Consider the following 17,396-nt stretch of genomic DNA (forward strand, 5'->3'; position numbering starts at 1 on the left):
TTAAGCAGAAGGCAGGGGCGGAGCTTACTGGGCAGCTGGTGGGGTGAAGGTACGGGCGCAAAATTCAGAACCCGCACCGAAAACACGCTGGGAGATGCGGCCTAGTAGGCCGCAGAGCCGGGGCCTCGAGTACAGACGTGGCCGACCGGAAGTACTTCCAGATGGGGGATGCGATGTAGGGAGGGAGAGGAGTGCACTGGGAAACAAGGAGGCCGGGAGCGGGCGTACCGATGCCCCGAGTAGAAAAGCGGTGGCCGCCCAAGGAGAAATGTGACCGCCGGGACTGGCTCGCAGGGAGTGGATGGGGCCGTGGACCGGAGGTGGGACCGAGGCGGTGAGTCACTAGATACAGAGGCCAAGGTCTAGGAGAAACAACATATATTACTGTGTTCACTTAGAGAACACAGGAGAAGGGGGGCTCAGGCACAGGAGGGCCAGCAGGGGTAGGCAGGTTATATACTTACCCAGACAGTTTCTGCCCACCCTGATTCCAGCAGTGTCACCACCCTCAGTGTGCTGCCCCTTGGGAGGGCGACTACATCGGTAACAGGGGGGACTTCCTGGAGTAGTAGCCAAGGTGACACTGTAGCTGGCGGGTAACAGCGGATTTGATATCTACTGTTCCTTCTTGTCTTCCAGAGGTGGGGAACGAGCAGCGGGCTTGAGGACCCGTTGGTCTCCCCCCTCAAGTGTGGGAAAAACAGGTTGTGAGAGCCCACCTGTGTCCCCCAATGATACGAGTGAGAAATATCAAATCGTTATGACCTGTCACTGAGAACATGCAGTGCAATCTTCAGAATATTAGAGAGCAGGAGGAGCTGAGCAGATTGATATATAGTTTAGTGGGAGAAGATTCAGCAAATCTTTTCTTTTATACATTTAAATCTTTGCTCTTTCTGAACTTAGAACCGCCCCGGTCAGTGACTGACTGCTATCTCTGTATACACACTTACACAGAGAATGCTATCAATCACTGATAACACCTCCCCCATGTACAACTATCAGTGACTGACTGCTATCTCTGTATATACACTTACACAGAGAATGCCATCAGTCACTGATAACACCTCCCCCACAAGTACAGCTATCAGTGATTGACAGCTATCTCTGTACACTGAGAATGCAATTAATCACTGATAACACCTCCCTGTGTACAGCTATCAGTGACTGAAAACTATCTCTGTATACACACTTACACTGAGAATGCAATTAATCACTGATAACACCTCCCTGTGTACAGCTGTCAGTGACTGACAACTATCTCTGTATATACACTTACACAGAGAATGCTATCAATCACTGATGACACCTCCCCCGTGTACAGCCATCAGTGAGTAACAGCTATCTCTGTATACACACGCTTGACATCTGCATTATGCAGTTCAGGCAGGGTGTTCTGGCCGGGAACAGCCTTCCAGATCTGTTCCTGCCAGGTGCTGCCGTGCACTGCTGGAATTCTGTCCTGCTCCATTCACTATAATGTGGACCAACAGAGATCCGGTCGCAACCTACCGCTCTGCTGGAATGGACCCGGATGGAATTCCGACAGCTGTGGCCGTAACGGATCCAGCAGGCTGTTGCCGGCCGGAAAGCCTGACGAATCTCTTAATGCTGATGTGAAACAAGCCTTCGGGTACTTTCACACTTGCGGCAGAGTGATCCGGAACTGCCTGCCGGATCCATTCAAACGTATGCCAACTGATGGCATTTGTAAGACTGATCAGGATCCTAATCCGTCTTACAAATGCATTGAAATGCGGGATCCGTCTTTCTGGTGTCATCCAGAAAAACGGATCCGGCATTTATTTTTTTCACCTTTTGAATGCCGGATCCGACACTAATACATTCCTATGGAAAAAAATGCTGGATTCGGCATTCAGGCAAGTGTTCAGTTTTTTAGCCGGAGATAAAACCGTAGCATGCTGCGGTTTTATCTCTGTCCTGATCAGTCAAAATGACTGAACTGAAGACATCCTGAACGGATAGCTCTCCATTCAGAATGCATGGATATAAAACTGATCAGTTATTTTCCGGTATAGAGTCCCTAGGACGGAACTGCTAGTGTGAAAGTACCCTTACACAGAGAATGCTATCAATCACTGCTTACAGCTATGAGTGACTGACAGCCATCTGTGTATATACACTTAAACAGAGAATGCAAAGAATTCTTCCATTCACACAGCCATATGGAGCTTGTTTTTTGTAATGCAAGTTGTACTTTCTAATGGCACCATTTACTGTTGTATACAATGTGATGGGAAGCTGGAAAAAAATTTCAAATGAGATGGAATACAAAAAAAAAAATATTATTCCGCCACAATTTTATGGATTTTGTCGGATCACACATGAAAGAAGGGGATGGTGTTGCCGCTGAATAAGGGTCCATTCACACGAATGTAAGGCCTCCGTGCCCGTGCTGCGAACTGCAAATAGCGGCCTGTAATGCACGGGCACCAGCCATGTAAATCCTGTATTGTGGTGTGGATCCATTGAATGGGTCCGTGATTCACAAGATACGACAAAAGATAGGACATGTCCTATCTTTTGCGGTGCGGAGGCACAGACCTGAAAGCCCACAGAAGCGCTTCCAAGTGTTTCCATAGGCTTCTGATCCCTGCTTCCGCTACGCAAAAGATAGGACATGTCTTATCTTTTGCCATATGTGGCGGATTGCGGACCCATTCAAGTCAATAGGTCCACACCCCAATATGGGATTCACATGGCCGGTGCCCGTGCATTATGGACCGTATCACGTTCGTGTGAATGAGCCCTAAGGCAGAACTTCAGTACTAGGCGCAGTCATATGGGCGGACCAGCTGTGCACCAAACCTAAGTAGTTATTACTAACGCCCTCTGCTGTAGAACAGAAGCATGGCATACCAACAGTACTTTTGCCACCAGGATTTCTAGTGAAGATGGCTTCTAAGCTACATGGATGAGTGTTTCTATAATACAGTTCACTTACCTGAACATAATTAACAAAATTTCCCTCAATCTTCAAAATGCTTCCCGCTTCTACAGAATCTTCCATACATGAAAAGGTCAGTTCACAGTCCCGCTCTATATTGAACTTCTCCATTTTAAACTGTATGGTTGTGTTGTGTAGTATATGGAAAGCTGAAGAACAAACAGGTTATGCTACATCGCAGGAAATTAAATCACTGTAATGTAGAGGTGAGCCATGTTATACAGGACTAGGAAACTCACTCTCAACATTGGGGAAGGTGCAGTCAGTCACACAGATGCAGTATTACATGGGGTCCATTCTATCACATCCATATGTCTACAAGAACAGTCAGTCCGGATCGTACAAGTAATTTGACTACAATTAAAGGGGTTCCTAGCAGAGAAGTGGGCATGCAGAGATTTATAGGAAGAGATGAATTAGTGCACTTTGCAGTTTCCTTAAAGGGGTTTTCCAGGACTTACTTATTGACGACCAGGTGCCTGTGTAGTGGACGTGCCTGGTTAATGCAGTTACCAGACACGTCCACTACACAGTGTGCGGAGCTGGGTAGTTCCAGGGCTGCTTCGGATGCCACAGCTTGTGAAAACAGTAGATTGTCAAGGGCGCAGGTCGTATACTGGCTAATGGAGCCCTCATTTAAGTTGGGAAGGGTTACGCGGCAAGACTGCCAGTTATTCCCCCTGCTTTTTGCAATTGCCCTTGAAGCATTGACCGAGAAATAGAGGGGTTTCGGTATGGACCCAGAGAGGAAAAAGCCCTCTACATTGAGGAAATGCTGTTGCTCTTGGCAGATGCATCAGATTCACTTCCATATACTATGACTATCATACGTACTTTTGGTACCTACTCGGGATTGCAAAATAACTGGGGAAAGTCAGTCCTTGTGCCGGTGGATCCTTAGCAACAGGAAAGGGGAAATAGAGTGGGTGAATTACAGTGCGTTGCTTCCTTTAAATATTTGGGTTTTAAAACATCTATGAAATCCAAGGATTATTTTCCCCTGAACATACACCCTCTCCTTGAAAAATGGCAATCTAAGATCAACGCCTGGAATAAGCGCAAGTTGTCGGCCGTAGGTAGAGCTAACCTTTTAAAAATGATATTTATGCCTCAGATGTTATACCTTTTACATAATGCCCCAATATACATTATTATAGAGGATACATAGAATCTTCCCACTATTGATATGGAAGGCCAGTGTAACTGGCATTAAACTGGAAAAACTACAGTTGCTGTGGGAGAGGGCGGTCTAGTAGTGCCTAATATGTGGCTATACTTTCTGGCATCTAAAATACAACACTTTGCCGGGGGACAGGGGAAAACAGGTTTTGGGAGTGAAGGGCAGTATAGACTGTACATCACTGTGGAATAATTAGATCTCTGAGATATCTGATGGGACAATCAAGTCTTTTGCTCAAATTCAACAGGAGTTTAAGATACCTCGCACTACATTTGATTACTATCTTCAGATACAATATGCTCTGCATGCTCAACATAAACTTAAAGGGGTTGTCCCACGAAAAATATTCTACCATTTTGAAACAGGCAACTGGATCGGATTTCTTTTGTAATTGCATGTAATTAAAAATTTAGCATAGCCAGTGAGTTATTCAATAAAATTTATCTGTATAGCGCCACCTGCTGTTTCTTTGTCCTGCTCAGAGAAGGCCGCACATGCTCAGTTTCATCCTTAACTGCCTCCTGAGCTGTGATAGGGAGAACATGGACACGCCCCCTTAGTTGCAGCAGAAAAGACACTCCCCTTGAGCTGTCAGCTTGATATAAATCTAGCAGAGCAATGAATGGAGAGATCTCTGGATCCATGTGAGGTACAGGGCTGGTTCTAGGTTGTCATGTACTATGTGATGTCTGATTATCATTTTTTACATTAGTCATAGGATAACCCCTTTATCACAACAAGCTATGCTGATTCTGAGTTAGGGAGACAGCATAGCTTGTTGTGCTACGCTGTATCAGTAGCTCTCATGTACGGACGGTAATGACAGCTACTGAAACAGCAGAGCGCTGGATCCGGGAGGTGGTCGGAACTGTGTCTCATCTCACCTTAGTAACGATAAGTTGCAGCGTCTATGACTGAATCACTAAAGGTTTGACTCCGATCGTGTACGGTCAGTTACTGAACAAGCATATCCTGGGTTAGAAGATGTTAGAACATCCTAGTGGATACCTGATGTAGGAGATATATCTACGGATACCTGGGATTGGCTTGGCTGCTTTGTCAGATCCAGCGACTGTCAATAGGCCCAGCATACCGCGTATCTCAACTATATCTGTTACATAGAATTTACCTAATTCCAGTTTTTCTGTACAAGATAGGGGTATGAGAAATTACTCAATGTGTGAGATGTGCTGAATCCCCGACGGACATGCTGCCCAAGGTTATCAATCTTTTGAGCAGCAGTCTTGACAAGGCTTAGGGTCTATCAGCTGTCAATACCTAGTAATCCTCTGACTTGAGTCTTTGGGTAAGTTGATGCCCTTTCTCTGCAGGAAGGCGATAAATTAGCAACAGCAAAGATATTTACCAATACCAATACCAATCTAGAAAACTGATCGCATCTCATTAAGAGGATCATGAGTTTGATCCGGTTGGAAAAAAGAATACCTCTTAAAAGAGGGATACAAAAAAATAATAGCTCTGTGGCATACATGGGTAGAATATCACAGGTCGGCAGACTTATGCACAGCATTGTTAAAGCAATATGACAAAACTCAATAAAAATTATCTGATAAAAAAAAAAAAAAAAAGGGTGCTGGGGGTCGGACCCTCGTCAATTTGATACTAATGACCTATCATAAAGACAGGTCATCAATAAGTCCCAAAAAACGCATTTAACTTCCATTCATTTTTATAAAGGGTGACCATGCCTTCACAGCCACATCTCTGCTAGGAACAGGACTTGGGACACTCATGATTGTGGGTTTACACTGATCTCCAATATTCAGACATTTGAGGCACATCTAGTCGATATAGTGAGAAAACTATTTTTTTACAGCAAAATTCCAATAATATAGAATCCCTGAAACTAAAGTACTGAATTATCCAATATTCTGGACAATGGAAAAACTGTATAATCCACCAGAAAGTTGGGCAGTCGAGCTAGACTCAATAGAATAAGAAATATGCATCCAATTACTGTAATTACCTAATAAGCACCCATTCAGGGGCTCACATTAACTATGAGCTATTGGGTAAGAAAATGTCTGAATATGGATGTGGTGACAATGTGGTGCATCTAGGACTGTAGCATCTGACCAATACTATCCTTTTTCATCAGAAACCACCAGTCTGCCTGGCATTTTTATGATAATCTGGTATTGGGATTACATGGATTACTGGACCATCAGATGTCAGATTAAAGGGGTTGTCTCACCTCGAATATTGATGGCCAATGGCTAGTATATATCACCAAAGTCACATAGGTGCAGGACCCACAACTTTCTCTAGAACGGAGCTCCCAAAGTTCAGGAGAGCATAACTCACATGCACGGCCGCCCTCCATTCATTTCTATGAGAGCGCCGAAAATAGCCACGCAATGCCCTCAGCTATTTTCGGTAGTACCATAGAAATAAGTGGAGAACGCACCGCTTCATTCACTTCTATGGAACTACTGGAAACATTGCTCAGCTATTTTCGGCTCTCCCACAGAAATGAATGGAAGGCATTCCCTTATGTGTGGAGTGTTCTCCTGAACTTTGGCAGCTCCGTTCCATAGATATTGTGCGGAGGTGTCCCTACAGGTGGGACCCGCACCTATCTGACATTGGTGGCATATACTAGCGACATGCCATCAATGTTTGAGGTGAGACAACCCGTTTAATGGAACATGATGAAGGTATATCTTTAAGCATTGTTATACTAGCTCACCTTGATTCTTTTGCAGTGATTCAAAGAAATCACTACGGGTAAAGTGTGGTTCCTCCTGACTGCTCACACTAGCAGAGCTGGACATTGGATGCGAAGACGCTGGTTCTGAGCACTGGAACTCCTTGCGTCCAGCGAGAACACTGCTATTCAATGAGTAGAGTTTAATATCTTTGATCTCGACATGTAACCTGTCACTTCTTGATTGCTCTTCATCTGACACAAAATTCTGAATAAATATTTGCCCTAAATGGCCAACCAGAAGCTCTGGACTCCCAGGGCTGCGAGGTATCGACACAACCGGAGACTCAATGTTAATATTTAAGATGAGCTTTACTGTGTCCGTTTTTACGTTGATAGGACAGAAGCCATCGTATTCATCCGTCTCATACTGCATAGAGCCCCGATGTTTACGGGGGGGTTCAAATAACGAAACCATCTCACTGTACTCTGCTGTTTTGGTGGCGAGAACAGAAGACACTTTGGAGGCAGCGGTCTTCAGCATGTTACGGAAATTATCTTCTAGCTCATCCATGGATAAGGTCAGCTCTTTTAGAAACTTAGCTGAATGGTTATAGTGTAAAGAAGCCATTTTAAGGTTCAGTGCAAACTCTTCTTTGGACTGCTCAATAAATGTAAAACTTAAGGCCTCCATTGGAACATAGGTTTCATCTCTTCTCATAAAAAAGCCTTCAAAGCAATCGGCATCACTTTCTTGATTCTCATAAGCTGCTGTATTGCCTATGCTGATCACATACTGAGTTTTAGAGGACTCCTGTGCTAGGTCCATTAGCTGGAGGCAACCAAGAGAACCGTTGACGGAAAATCGACTTCCCAAAGACACATTTACCTTAGTCCCACCTATGCTGGCGGTTGCAATTTTCCTCCCACTACTGCTAGCATCAGGCAGGGTGACCGTCCTGAAGAGGAGAATGTTTAACCTATTAATGTCAATGGCTACTTGGGTGTTCTGTTCATAAGTTGACTGGTAAGACTCTTGCTTGCTATAATCAGTCTCAAAGTCAACTTTTAATGGCTGAGGACTATCATCAATGTTCTCTCGGGGGAAAGACTTCTGAAGAAAAGCAATAAGTTCTACCATTGTTTCGGGGTTAAGGATGATGTCAAGATTGTTAACCTGCACCGTCATCACTTGCAAGGAGCTGTCCAAATTCATTGACGGACACTCTGAGCTCACAAACTGGTATTCAATCTTGATAAGAGATTCTTGATCTTTTAAGTTGACGTTTTCGAGCGAGTTATATTGATTTTGTTTCATGTACGAATGAGATGGTGAAAAGTCGTTGGTTTCAGACACTGGAGACTGGGCTCGGCTTTCACGTAGACTTCCGGTCGGGGCATCTAAACACAGGTTTTTATGAGAAGCCATCAGAAGATCGAAGTCAGAACCGTAAGTTTGCATAGTGTCCACCATGAGGAGACCATGGACAGTAAGAGAAACCTCTGCATCATAAGGTCTCTTTACAAAATGTGCATTAGAACCAAAGACTTTAAGAAGTGAAATATAGCGGCCACAACTTTCTACACCGAGCTGCATGTAATTAATTTTGAACTCTGCTAAAAGAAGCTTTGACTCCACCAGAACTTCTCTGGTGTGCTGCTCTAGAGTGACAATGCTCTGGGTCAGGTTCCTGACAGAGTCCTGCATCCTTTCATAGTTCTCAGTGTCAATAAAGATCTTCTCCTTTCTAAGAAGCATATTATCTGCTGTCCTGCTCTCAGAACTGGACAAGCTTGTAATGCATTTTCTTAAAGCGAATATCTTGTCCTCGTTGATATGAATTTTCAGATCTGGCAGGGTGCCAGAAAGCACAGCGCCAGGATACTGTGGATCAGAGGTGTAGATCAGTCTGCGCTCAAGTTGTAAATGGACATTGAACTTTTCCACAACGTGGGTTGGCCCAACTTCATTGTCTTGAATGTGTTTCCAATTGTCTTTCACGTGTCCAACCATGATCTGCAAGTCCTTAAAAGACAGAGAGTATTTTTCATACATCTTATTACTTAGTAAATAGGCTTCTAACTGCTCTTCAGACAGCTGGGTTCCACTGCTGCTAGATGTGTCCATCCCAGCTTTGACATCCATCTCTGGTGGAGGACTGTTAGTAGGTGTTGCTAAAGGGGTTTTATACTCATCATCGCTCAATTCGTTTGTTTCTGCAGAGAACTGATCTAAAACTTTTCGGTTGCAATGGTCTGAAAGAAAGAAAAAAAACTAAAAATTAGTGCTATGTTTTTTTTGCACATAACACATAACCTATCTATGAAAATGGCCTCTACATAACTTCTGCGATCAACCAGCAGGTATAGGGCATATTAGGACTGCCATCAAAAATACCAGTGTTAATAAATGTCCCCCATAGTCTTTAAAGGGGGTTGTCCCACCATGAAGATTTATCACCTAACCACTGGATAGGTTATAAATATCTGATGTCTGGGGACCACAATCACTAGAGCAGAGACACCCGATCACACTGTTCTTTCTTACTGCATAACTGTATGGAGTAGGAGTTTGAATGGAGCAGTGTCACGCATGCGCCTTACCACTCCATTTAATTTCAAAGTAACTGACAGATGTTCAAGTAAAGTACCCAACAGCACTGCACATGTGAGACCTTCGCTCCATTCAAACTTCTCCTCACTGTGGTAATGCAGTGAAAAGAAATGGGGAGTTTGGAAACCTGTTCTACCACAGAGAACTGAGCCATAAGTGATTAATCCTGTGGATAGTTGAGAAGTGTCTTTCATGGGAACACTTTAATAAACTGACAGGTTCTCATGTTTGTTACCTTGAGAATTGGTCAATAAGATTCTTCCTAAGTCCACCACTACTAGAACTGGATCCTTGCTCAAGAAGTCATCTGGGAAGATGACATGAGGGGCACAGATATCAAGACGTAAAGTCCACCGCCTACTGTTTTCCTGAGAAGTCAAAAATAAAAGAAGTCTAAAAAATATAACAGCATTCTTATTTCATGTTTACAGATGACCAACAAATCCTTAAAGGGGTTGTCTCACATAATTTATTATATTATGTAGAGGATGGTAATGTAATCCACTTACTAAAGTATTGTTATTGTCCATATTGCTTCCTTTGCTGGCTGGATTTATTTTTCCATCACATTATACACTGCTCGTTACTATGGTTATGACCACCCTACAATCCAGCAATGGTGGTCGTGTTTACACAATACAGGAAAAAGCAGTAGACTATACGCACTCCAACGGTCCCGGCCACCAGCGAGGCCGGCGCTTTTACCTGTAGTGTGCAAGCACGACTACCAATGATGGTGGTCGTAACCATGGAAGCGAGCAGTGTATAATGTGATGGGAAAATGAATCCAGCCAGCAAAGGAAGCAATATGGATAATAAAAATACATTAGTAAGTGCCTTGTAATAACTTTCACTACATACTAAGTGTTATTTGCTGAAGAGAGACAACCCCTTTAATAAAAACTATGATTATAAACCACAGCCCTGGCTTTGTTAGGAAAAACTTACAATAAATTCCCCGACCAGTAAGCGATCAATCGTTTGTCGAATTTCAGCTTTTGTTTGCATTTTTAACTTATTGTATTGTCTTCTAGCAGCTTCGGCCACTCTAAGCTCCAGCTCTGACTGGTACCCAAACCCTGAAAGAGAAAAATAACTCACTATGTACAGTATGTAAAATCAGTGTTCATCACTGATCACTATCAAATAGTATAGCGTCTACCACTGCAATCTATGCAGAGCCTCTCTCCAACTAGTATTATGAGAGACAGAGAAAGCAGGAGAAATAGAAAGGGAGCTGGAGAGCGTGAGGAGAGAGAAAGAGATAGAGTCAGAGAGACAGAGTGCAAGGGATGGATAGACAGCATGAGATTGAGACCAAGAGTTGAAGACATAGTGGGAGATAGAGCGAGAGAAAAGAGAGATTGAGATCAAGAGATGGACACAAAAAGGGATAAAGAGACTGAGTAACGGAGAGAAATAGGGAGTGAGAGATAGAGAGCAAGAGATAGAGAGTGTAAAAGTTGGAAGAGAGCAGGAAATAGAGAGAGCAAAAGATAGTAAGTGAGAAATATGAACAGAGAAAGTGGGGGAAAGCAAGTGCACCAGAGTGAGAGACAAAAAGAAATAGTGATGGATATAGTGTTAGGCATAAAGGGAGACCGTGCCAGAGTGAGATATAGCGAACATAACAGAGTGGGAAATAGAGAGCGAGGAACAGAGAGAGTGAGGAAAAGAGAGAGTGGAGGATAAAGAAAGCAAAGGATAGAGATAGAAACAGAGGGAAAGAGAGAGTTGTAGAAAGGGAGATCAAGGGATAGAGAGAGGGATAGACAGAGCTAAAGAGAGATTGAGAGCAAGAGATGAAGACAATGAAAGATGTAGAGAGTGGGAGAAAGAGCGAGTGAGCTACATAGAGAGGGGGATAGCAAAAGCATTGGAAAGAAAGAGCACCAGAGTGAGAGACCCAGATCAAGAGATGAAGAGAGCGTGAGAGATAGACAAGTGAAGGATAGAGGGTGAGAGACAGAGTGAGTTCAAGAGATGGAGAGATAAAGGTAAATATGGAGAGAGATAAAGGAACAGAGAGGGAGCCAGAGAAAATGTGAAAGATGGACAGAATGGGAGATACAGAGAGATGGGAAAAGAGAGTGAAGAACAAATAAAGCATATGCAGAGTGAGAGAGAGCAATAGATGGAGACAGTGTGAAATAGACAGTGAGGGATAGAAAAAAATGGACAGAGAGAGCCAGAGTGGGAGAGAGAGAGCTAGAGACGAAGACAGAGTGGGAGATAGAGAGCTAGAGACGAAGACAGAGTGAGAGATAGAGAGCTAGAGACGAAGACAGAGTGAGAGATAGAGAGCTAGAGACGAAGACAGAGTGAGAGATAGAGAGCTAGAGACGAAGACAGAGTGGGAGAGAGAGAGCTAGAGACTAAGACAGAGTGGGAGATAGAGAGCTAGAGACGAAGACAGAGTGAGAGATAGAGAGCTAGAGACGAAGACAGAGTGAGAGATAGAGAGCTAGAGACGAAGACAGAGTGGGAGAGAGAGAGCTAGAGACGAAGACAGAGTGGGAGATAGAGAGCTAGAGACGAAGACAGAGTGAGAGATAGAGAGCTAGAGACGAAGACAGAGTGGGAGAGAGAGAGCTAGAGACGAAGACAGAGTGAGAGACAGAGAGCTAGAGACGAAGACAGAGTGAGAGACAGAGAGCTAGAGACGAAGACAGAGTGAGAGACAGAGAGCTAGAGACGAAGACAGAGTGAGAGACAGAGAGCTAGAGACGAAGACAGGGTGAGAGATAGAGAGCTAGAGACGAAGACAGAGTGAGAGATAGAGAGCTAGAGACGAAGACAGAGTGAGAGAGCTAGAGACGAAGACAGAGTGAGAGAGCTAGAGACGAAGACAGAGTGAGAGAGCTAGAGACGAAGACAGAGTGAGAGAGCTAGAGACGAAGACAGAGTGAGAGAGCTAGAGACGAAGACAGAGTGAGAGAGCTAGAGACGAAGACAGAGTGAGAGATAGAGAACTAGAGACGAAGACAGAGTGAGAGATAGAGAGCTAGAGACGAAGACAGAGTGAGAGATAGAGAGCTAGAGACGAAGACAGAGTGAGAGATAGAGAGCTAGAGACGAAGACAGAGTGAGAGATAGAGAGCTAGAGATGAAGACAGAGTGAGAGATAGAGAGCTAGAGATGAAGACAGAGTGGGAGATAGCGATGTGCAGAATGTTTGTTCAATAGAGCTAATGGCTAGCACACATCCACTATGCATACATCCCAGTAACATGGATTAGTTCTGGACCAGGATTGCCATAAATGGAGGAAACACAAAAATTCATCATATCACGGCTGAAACAAGCAGGAGTGTGTTACCTGAGCTATGAACTTTCCCTTGGTAGAAGAAGTCAGCCACTTTGGTGATTGCTTGAGGATTATAGATAATATTCAGCGGTCTCGTACTAACTTCAAGCCGCCGCTCAAGGACACTGTGAACTGGATTTCTTTCATACAACATTTTAAATACAGGGTCTTCTCCAGTGGTAGCTGTGCAAAAACAGGTACGAAATGGGAAAAATGGGAAAAGGAGACTTTTGTATTACTTACCAGTAAAGTCTCTTTCTCGCTCTTCCTTGGGGGACACAGGAAACCATGGGTATAGCTCTGCTCCCTAGGAGGCGTGACACTAAGCGAAAGCTGTAAGCCCCTCCTCCATCAGCTATACCCTTCAGCCTGGAGAAGAGACTGCCAGTTGCGTGTCCAAGTAGTGAAAGATAACCACCAACCGGAAAAAGAACTGTCGAGCCCCAACGGGGGCAACCAAGCCGGAACCACAACTGTAACCCAATGAAGGGCGGGTGCTGTGTCCCCCAAGGAAGAGCGAGAAAGAGACTTTACTGGTAAGTAATACAAAAGTCTCCTTTTCTCGCCCATATTCCTTGGGGGACACAGGAAACCATGGGACGTTCCAGAGCAGTCCCAGAAGGGAGGGACCAGAACAAACTCAACCAACGCCAGAGGCATCAATCAACTGCCGCCTGCAACACCAGACGGCCTAAAGCAGCGTCAGCCGACGCATGAGTATGCACCCTGTAGAACTTGGTGAAGGTGTGCAAGGAGGACCAAGTGGCCGCCTTGCAAATCTGCTCCGAAGAAGCCCGATTTCTCTGAGCCCAGGAAGCCCCGACCGCTCTAGTGGAGTGAGCGGTAACACCAAGGGGAGGAACCCTGCCCTTGGCGAGATAAGTCTCAGTAACAGCCATCTTGACAAAACGAGCGATAGCAACTTTGGATGCCGCCATCCCTCTGCGCGACCCTTCCGGGACCACAAAGAGCGAGTCAGTATGCCTGAAAGAGCTGGTTACTTCCAGGTAAATCTTGAGCGCCCTGACAACGTCCAGGCGATGAAGCTTCCTCTCCCGCGGATGGGAAGGGGAAGGACACAAAGAGGGGAGAACGATGTCCTCGTTCAGATGAAAGGCGGAGACCACCTTAGGAAGGAAGGAAGGGACCGGACGAAGAACCACCTTGTCCTGGTGGAACACTAGGAAAGGTTCCAGACAGGAGAGTGCAGCCAATTCGGACACCCTCCGAAGAGAGGTGATGGCTACAAGGAAAATAACCTTGCAGGACAGAAGTCGCAAGGAAACCGTCCGCAGAGGCTCGAAAGGAGAAGCCTGGAGCGCTGAGAGAACCAGGTTCAGGTCCCAGGGCAGTACCGGAGGGCGATACGGGGGAACCGCGTGAGCCACGCCCTGAAGGAAGGTCTTGACAGGACCAAGGGGGGCCAGTGGGCGCTGAAACAAAATGGACAGCGCAGATACCTGACCCTTCAAAGAACTAAGGCCTAGACCTTGGGCCAGTCCGCTCTGCAGGAAGGACAAAACGGTGGGGAGAGAAAAGCGGAGCGGAGGAATCCCCAGATCGGCACAGAACCCCAAAAAAGTCCTCCAGGTCCTATAATAGATCCTAGAAGAGGACGGCTTACGGGCGCGGATCATGGTGCGGACGACATCCGCAGAAAAACCCCTACGTGTCAGGACGGTGGTCTCAACAACCACGCCGTCAAACGTAGGGACCCTAAACGCGGGTGGAAGATCGGTCCCTGAGAGAGAAGATCTTCCCTGGCGGGCAGTGGCCAGGGCGCGTCTGCCAGGAGCAGCATGAGGTCGGCATACCAAGACCGGCGGGGCCAGTCCGGAGCGACCAGAATCACCGAGACGCCTTCCGCCGCGATCTTCCGAAGGACCTTGGGCAGGAGAGGGATGGGAGGGAATATGTATGGGCGCGCGAAGCCTCGCCAAGGAAGAACGAGGGCGTCGGCTCCGCAAGCTCCCGGATCCCTGGCCCTGGACAGATAGGCGGGGACCTTGTGATTGAATTTTGAGGCCATGAGGTCCACGTCCGGAATGCCCCAACGAAGGCAAATGGCCTCGAATACCTCCGGGTGAAGAGACCACTCGCCGGGGTCGACGGTGGTGCGACTGAGGAAGTCCGCCGCCCAATTGTCCACCCCTGGAATAAAAATTGCAGATAGGGCCGGGACGTGGGCTTCCGCCCAACGGAGAATGCTGGTGACCTCCCGCATCGCTGCAGCGCTGCGAGTGCCCCCCTGGTGGTTTATGTACGCCACGGCCGTGGCGTTGTCTGATTGTACACGAACTGGATGACCCTTCAGCAGATGAGTCCAGTGTCGTAGAGACAGAAGGGCCGCTCTCAGTTCCAGGACATTGATCGAGAGTTTGGACTCCGATGGAGACCAAATGCCCTGGACGGATCGGGGAGGAAACACGCCTCCCCAGCCCGAGAGACTGGCATCGGTTGTAACCACCAACCAGTTGAGTGGCAGAAAGGACCTGCCCAGAAGAGGGGACTGTAACCACCAGCGGAGAGATGACCGCACCGGAGGCGACAGATGGAAGGGATGATCCAGAGACTGCGGCGATTTGTCCCAGGAGGAGAGGATCGCCCGTTGGAGAGGGCGGGAGTGAAACTGCGCAAATGGGATCGCCTCGAAGCAGGCAACCATCTGCCCCAATACCCGCATGCAGAAGCGGAAGGACGGTCGACGGTGGAGAAGGAGACCCCGAACCGCCCCACGGAGGATCAGACGTTTTTCCGAGGGAAGACGTACCTCCGCCGCTCCCGTGTCTAAAAGCATTCCCAGGAAGACGAGTTGTCTGGAGGGGGGAAGGGAGGACTTGGGGAAGTTGATGACCCAACCAAACCTCGCCAGAGTCTCTAGAGTGAGATCCACGCTGGCAACCGCTTGAGAAAGGGACGGAGCCTTGATGAGGATATCGTCCAAGTACGGTAGCAGAAAAACACCCCTGGAACGGAGTAAGGCTAAAACCGGGGCCAGGACCTTGGTGAACACCCGGGGGGCTGTTGCCAGTCCAAAGGGAAGGGCGACAAATTGGAAGTGGAGGTCCCCCACGGCGAATCGAAGGAAGCGATGGTGACACTGGGCTACCGGAACATGGAGGTAGGCATCCTGTATATCGATGGAAGACATGAAATCTCCCTGCTCCAGGGAAGCCACCGCGGAGCGGAGGGACTCCATCCGAAACCGTCGAAGGAGGAGAAAACGGTTGAGCTTTTTGAGGTCCAAAATGGGCCGCACCGAACCTCCCTTCTTGGGAACTACAAAGAGGTTCGAGTAGAACCCTTGGAATCTTTCCTCTAGAGGAACGGGGGTAATCACCCCCCTGTCCAGTAAAGCTTGAACGGCCGCGGAGAACGCGGCCGCGTCTTTCGGGTCTCGCGTGGGGCGGGAGCGAAAGAACCGATCCGGAGGGAAGGATGCAAATTCGATTTTGTATCCGGAGGACACAATTTCGAGGGCCCAGGCGTCGGAGACGTGAGCCATCCAGACGTCCTTGAAAAGGAGGAGCCGGCCCCCCACCCGGGTGGGTGGGGGCGCGCCTTCAGGCAGAGGACTGTTTTGCTGTGGGTGTGCGGGCAGCCTGCGGCTTGCGCCAGGAGGGCTGCGCCCGAAAAAACGGCTTCCTACGCTTGTCCTGGGGAGGAGCCGAAGCGGCAGCTGTGGTGGGAGCCCCAGAGGCCCTGCGGGAGGACCGAAAACGAGACGCACCAGGGCGTCCGCGGGGGGCGCCCCTGGCTTGGGGTTGAGGAAGATGGGTGCTTTTACCACCCGTGGCCTCTGAAATAAGTTCGTCTAAGTGGACCCCGAAAAGGCGGGAACCCGCAAACGGTAGCCCCGCCAAGGAACGTTTGGAGGCAGCGTCCGCTTTCCAGACCTTCAGCCAGAGCTCCCTCCTGACGGCAACTGCCAGGGCGGAGGAGCGCGCAATAAGGGCTCCCGCATCAAGGGAGGCCTCACAGACAAAATTCCCGGCCCGAATAATAAGCTGGGCCAAGGAACGTAGGTCCTGGATGGGGATGTCCGAGTCCAACTCCTGTTCCAGCTGCGTACCCCAAGCAGAGATTGCTTTCCCTGCCCAAGCAGAGGCAAAAACCGGTCTGAGGGCAGAACCGGAGGCAGCAAAAATGCCCTTGGACAGGGTCTCCATGCGACGGTCCTCCGCTGACTGAAGAGAGGACCCGTCGGGAACAGGGATGGCCGTGTTCTTTGACAGCCGGGCCACAGGGGGGTCTACCTTGGGTGGGGAAGACCAGGTGGCCACGACATCGGCTGGAAAAGGATAGCAAATGTCCAGCTTCTTTGGGTTGACAAAACGGGCGTCCGGGCGAGCCCAAGCCTTAGACACCACGGAGGAGAAATCAGAGTGGATTGGAAAGACTTTTGAGGCCTGCCTGGGTCTGATAAAGGAGACGCTAGCTGCGTCCGAGCTAGGGGGGTCATCCTGCACCTTAAAGGTGTCACGTATATCAGAGATGAGTTGACCCATCGCTGAGGCTAGCTTGGACGGCAGGGCCGAGTCCATTTCCAAATCTGAAGCCGCCAATTCACCTTCAGAGAGCGAATCCTTTGGAGAGGAGAGGCTCGTCTGGGTGCGCACGCGTGGCGGGGAGAGGGAGGCATCCGAGGAGGAGGCTCGCT

At 47.7% G+C, this 17,396-nt stretch overlaps 1 protein-coding gene across 2 annotated transcripts in view; it reads right to left on the reverse strand.

Annotated features, from left to right (window-relative positions):
* The window catches only part of VPS13D (vacuolar protein sorting 13 homolog D), a 351,123-nt gene that overhangs the window by 255,871 nt on the left and 77,856 nt on the right, over window positions 1–17,396 (reverse strand). For both annotated transcript variants that reach the window (XM_040429067.1, XM_040429073.1), the window contains exons 16-20: window positions 12,749–12,919; window positions 10,379–10,509; window positions 9,666–9,798; window positions 6,859–9,072; window positions 2,966–3,117 (exon numbers count right to left, since the gene is read on the reverse strand). In XM_040429067.1, coding sequence (XP_040285001.1) covers window positions 2,966–3,117; window positions 6,859–9,072; window positions 9,666–9,798; window positions 10,379–10,509; window positions 12,749–12,919 — 2,801 coding nt within the window. The remainder of the gene's footprint in view (window positions 1–2,965; window positions 3,118–6,858; window positions 9,073–9,665; window positions 9,799–10,378; window positions 10,510–12,748; window positions 12,920–17,396) is intronic.

Source organism: Bufo bufo, chromosome 1, assembly GCF_905171765.1.
Source record: "Bufo bufo chromosome 1, aBufBuf1.1, whole genome shotgun sequence".
NCBI classification, from domain to species: Eukaryota; Metazoa; Chordata; class Amphibia; order Anura; family Bufonidae; genus Bufo; species Bufo bufo.